The sequence below is a fragment of the Apis dorsata genome, unplaced genomic scaffold (genome assembly GCF_000469605.1).
Source record: "Apis dorsata unplaced genomic scaffold, Apis dorsata 1.3 scaffold_683, whole genome shotgun sequence".
Classification (NCBI taxonomy): domain Eukaryota; kingdom Metazoa; phylum Arthropoda; class Insecta; order Hymenoptera; family Apidae; genus Apis; species Apis dorsata.
The window spans coordinates 2333972-2338914 of NW_006263864.1; the positions used below are offsets into that span (position 1 = coordinate 2333972).

The 4943-nt window shown below is 44.6% G+C and overlaps 1 protein-coding gene across 2 annotated transcripts in view; it reads left to right on the forward strand.

Moving 5' to 3' along the window:
- LOC102675066 overlaps positions 1–4429 on the forward strand; it is a 22285-nt gene extending 17856 nt beyond the window's left edge. For both annotated transcript variants that reach the window (XM_031513672.1, XM_031513673.1), the window contains exons 4-7: positions 1323–1559; positions 1648–2561; positions 2633–2915; positions 3004–4429. In XM_031513672.1, coding sequence (XP_031369532.1) covers positions 1323–1559; positions 1648–2561; positions 2633–2915; positions 3004–3191 — 1622 coding nt within the window. In that variant the 3' untranslated portion in view covers positions 3192–4429. The remainder of the gene's footprint in view (positions 1–1322; positions 1560–1647; positions 2562–2632; positions 2916–3003) is intronic.
- The last annotated feature ends 514 nt before the right edge of the window (positions 4430–4943 follow it).

Below are 4943 nucleotides of genomic sequence, written 5' to 3' on the forward strand. Positions count from 1 at the left end.
TAAAAGCAGGATAAATCGGACATAAAATATGAAACATCGAGGGAATCTTCATCGATCAACGCGCTGGATCGTCTCTAATTGCGCATCATCGGCTCTGGACGCGTGCATTCCGCGCGAATATCGGGAAAGGTCGATCTAACGAAAACGTGTACACGATACACGGCCGTGGATATTTTATTTATTATTCATTCTCTTTTTTCGCCACGCGAACGAAAGGGTTAAAACTGTTTGCAATCTATGGAAAACGAAGCGCAACGTCCGGCGTTCGGTGCGGAACGAAAAAGGCCTCGCGAAACCGGGCGCATCCGCAGATACGTCGACAAGTGAAAGTGCATTTTGTAAGATGACTGTAACTCCGGATAATGGCGAGTGCAGCCGCCACCGACGCCCCAGTGTGTCAGCAACGATCGCCGAGGACAACGGCGTGCACGTCAGTTCTTCGTTCCCTTCGTTCCCATCCTCATCGTGGTTGTTATCGGTGTTGTTGTCCTCGTGACACGTCGCCACCATGGCCCGTGTCCCGAAACCAGGCGACGAACGCGCAATTGCATACCTGATTAGTCGTGTTACGTCCGAAGCTCAGTGACCTTACGACCATGCCTGTCATTGATCATCGATCAATTATTCATGACGTTTAAACTTTCTTCCGCCGGTGAGGAAAACGACGAGTTTTGTTATGCGCGTGCCTTCTTCCCCAAGGTCGGCCAAACTACTGCTGCCAGCCCGCGAGAAGGAAGAGGAAGTCGAGAGGGGCATGACCCTTCGTGGAATCGGTGAAAGGGACAGGATTCAAACGTCGATCGTCCTTTGTGGTCACGTGGATCCGACAACATGGAGACTATATTGAATTGTAATGATCGAATAAGTTGCTAGTTTTATGAAAAACGTACGTCTCGCTCTTCGTCGTCATTTTTTTTCGTTTTGAACTTTTGAACAAAAAAAAAAAAAAGAAAAACGCGTCGAAAATCAAATCGCCGTTTTTATCCGGATTTCGAATTATTATTATTAACGAATCGTTATCATCTAATATCTAATTTTCCTCCATCTTCTTTCCGATCCTTTCCCGATCGAGATCCAATTTTATCTTCGACAAATAACAATATTATCGTACGCTATATCGCTCGTTCAACAGATAAGTGCTTCCTGTCGTTAAGCCTTCCGATGATTAAGGAACAGTATCTTCCCTCTCTTTTTTCGAGGCCAATTTTGGACCATCCTGTTTCCTTAACGAGCTCCTCGATGTACTCGCCTCCCGTCACGAGATAGCGGCGCGTCCTGCGACCGGTAGTCATGCGGAATTTTTTTTCGCTCTTGCATTACAGACCTGAATTTATGGAACAAGAGCATCAGTCAACGATGGAGGAAACTGAGGAGGAGATGCTCCGTCCAGGAGAGCTCGGAACCACAGGAGGCTCTGATACAAGGTGGAACGACCCAGGGGGTTATTCAACCCGTAAGGTCCAGCCCGGCTAGCAGGGAGTCCTCGCCTGCCGCAAAGAGCCTTCAGGACGGCAGTTCGCCCAAGAAATTGTTGCAAACTAGTTCCCTCAGATTACCAGGTAATTTACCTTTCCTTTTTCTCCCCGTCGCAAATAAAATCTCGATAATTCAACGATATCATGATGATCGAACGTTGCTATCGCCTAGGTACCACCAAGGGTATAGCTGACATCCAGCACGTTCTACGAAGCAAGTTCAGCAAGATAAACGCCGGTATTCGGAAGAGGAAAGCTCTGAGCGTCACGGAGGTGTTCTCGCAAAAGGACAACGCGTCCAATTTCTACGTTCCAAGCCCCCTGACCTCGTCGAGCAGTCAGAACTTCGACGGAGACGGCTACGATTCCAGCGAGCCGACCTCTCTTCCACCCTACCCTTTCCACGACAATCTCGAAACGCTGGCGGAGGGCAGCGCGCCGAATTCACCCAATTGCAGCAGCCCGTTGACCAACGCCAGTAAGACGTTCACGTATTCTCAAAGCGGTAGCGCGTACGACTCGCCGATTCTTTGCCACGATCAAAGCCAGAAGGACGCGTACGAGAACGTGTTGTACGCCAATTCGTCCCCCGGGTGTTGCCCAAGATCCAGGGCCGTGTTGCAACGAAGCAACTCGGAGAATCGCGACGGCTCGTGCAGACACCAGGAACACTCGTACGAGAACGTGCGTTTTCAACGAGGTCACAGGTCGGAGTTGACGCCCTCGGCCACACCCCATTCCGACAGACACTTGGCGAGAAGCAACTCGGAAACGAGGGACCATCACTCGTACGAGAACGTCCATTTCCAGAAGAACGCGAAGCCCAGAAGCCAAACCGACGCCTCGTTCGAGGAGATTCACATACCGAGGGTGACGCCCAGAAAGAGGATGACCGATTTCAAAGTCGGTGGACAAGTGAATAATTATTCCAATTCTGGGCCTGGATCACCGTGCGTGAACAAAGAGGACGGCCCGTCCAGTTTGGGGGCGGAAAGGAGCCCCGGCAAGAAGACGACCAGACGAATGAACAGCAGAAGCGTTGCCAATATTCCTAGCTCCTCCGGTTCCAGTTTGAAGACTTGGCAAGTGAGTGGGGGAAAACAAAAAGATCTCTTTTATTTTTACCTCCATTTCTCTCTCTTTTTTTCTATTTCAAGGGTACACAAGACACGGACGAAGGCCTGAATACCGACTCCGAACTCGAAGACATCGACGAAGCTGGCGAGGGTGAAGAGTCGAGATTCTGCACCCTACCGAGGCCAGGCAAGGGTGGCGCGTCATTCACGATACTGACGGCTAGATTTCTAAAGGGTCCTGGACACAAAGGACTCGGTTTCAGTATCGTCGGCGGTACGGACAGTCCTCGAGGGAACATGGGCATTTACGTGAAAACGGTCTTCCCCAATGGGCAGGCCGCGGATCTTGGAACCGTCAAGGAAGGTGTGCGACGTCATCTTAAAAAAAACATCCTCTCATTCTTTCCATCCGCTTTCGTTGAAACTCAACGTTGATGGAATATTTGTTCCAGGGGACGAAATTTTGTCGATAAATTCGAAACCTCTTCACGGTATGACGCACGCCGAGGCGATCGCCGAGTTCAAGTCCGTGAAAGCTGGGGACGTGGTTCTGCACGTCGGACGTCGCGTCAACAGGAAGAAAAGGGATTCTCTCACGTTACCACCTGCCGGACCACCGCCTCGTCATCAAGTCAAATGAATCGTTGATCTCCTTCTGTCGCGTTGTTCCGCGCGAAAACCAAGTTTTAAAAGGATCGTATTCCGCGCAGATCTTTTCTCGCACATCACAACCCTTATTTTCGTTCGCAATAACAAACTGAGCTGCGTTTATCCGGCGCAACAACGAATCGATTTCAATTTTTTTTTTTACCATTTTCGCACGTGCGTTTCAATATGTGTTCGGAATAACGTTGCTCTTTAACAATCGGATACCAATTTTCGTATTCTATTTCGAATCGTATTTTAGGCATCCTTCTCTCTTTAAGGATGCGTTGTTTCGAAACAATGTGAATTTCAGCGGCAATTCGTCGCGTGCTCGAGCCCAACGCGACGAAATAATTTGTTCGCAGTGAATCGTAAAAGAACGGAGAATGTAATCGAGGTTGTCGAGATATTTAGAGAGACGATTGCTTCCCACGAAAGTGTCGGCGAAAGTTTTGAACGTTTGAATTCTCGAGAGAAAATTTATCTCTCCTTCGGCGAAGATCGTATCGTTCGAATCGAAGAGGTGGAGACCTGCTGCCTTCCAAGCAAAATAGCCAAAGAGTGCTATGGAAAATATCGAATTGAAAAAAACGATATAATAATATATACCGATATATTATATCTATCGATATAAATTTTTACTCGACTCTCAATAACGATCGAAATATTTAATCAAACTGTTCTAGCTTTTGTAATCTTTTCTCGTATCCAACTTTTTACGAAGAGGATGTATTTTTATCGAAATTTCGGCGTCGGATGATGTTTATTTTGAAAAGAAAAAAGAAAAAAAAAGAAAAAAAAAAAGAAAAAGAAAGAAAACATTCTCGAATCGTTGAATCGAAGCTGCGCGAACTGGGGAAGAATCGAAGTCTTCCGGCTTACTTTAAATAACTATCAGACTACGATTTATTTTTGTATAAATTGCGAGACATCGTCACGCGAGAAATCTTGAAATCCGTTTAAAACATCGGGCGCGAGTTGATTTATCGAGAAATCGATAAATGAGAAAAAAGGAGGACAGATGTCTAGACGCATCGGAATGCTGCAATTTCTGAAATTGCCCGAAGGAACGCGCGTTCAAACAGGATTTCTCCAACTTTTCACGTTGTCACGTTCGAGCAAGGATCGAATTATTTTTTTAACTACCTTTGCATAGAGATAACGATGATCGCCCAAAGATGAAGCCCAAAAAATATTTTTACTACGAGATGAACGAGAAACGTATAAAAAAAACGCATAGAAACGCATATCTATAGAATTATATATTATATATATATATATAAAAATATATATATATATATTTTGACGGATCGAACGAGACGCGTTTATTTTAAGGCGAAAATAAAATTGTTATTAGTATCTAGTCCATCTGTAATATTTCGTTTTTCTCAACAGGAATATTTCTCAATTCTTTATCTTTCTTTTTTTTTTATTCGTTTCTTTTATTTTATATAAATATCGGGAAAATAAACGAGAAAAAAAAATATATATATATACGCATATATATATCTATATGGTGATATACATACGATTATATATTTCTTGTATCGATTTTTCGAGGTGTAACGAAGCCAATGCGAGCGATCAATAAATTGGAGTTCCAAGTATCGCCTGTCAAATGATGTTACTTCTCGACAATATATTCCATGATGATATCGAATCGAGTGGAGATGTTCCTTTTTTTTTTTCTTTTTTACTATCGATACTTTCTTCCTTTTTTTTTTTTTTTTTTTTTTTTTTTTTTTTT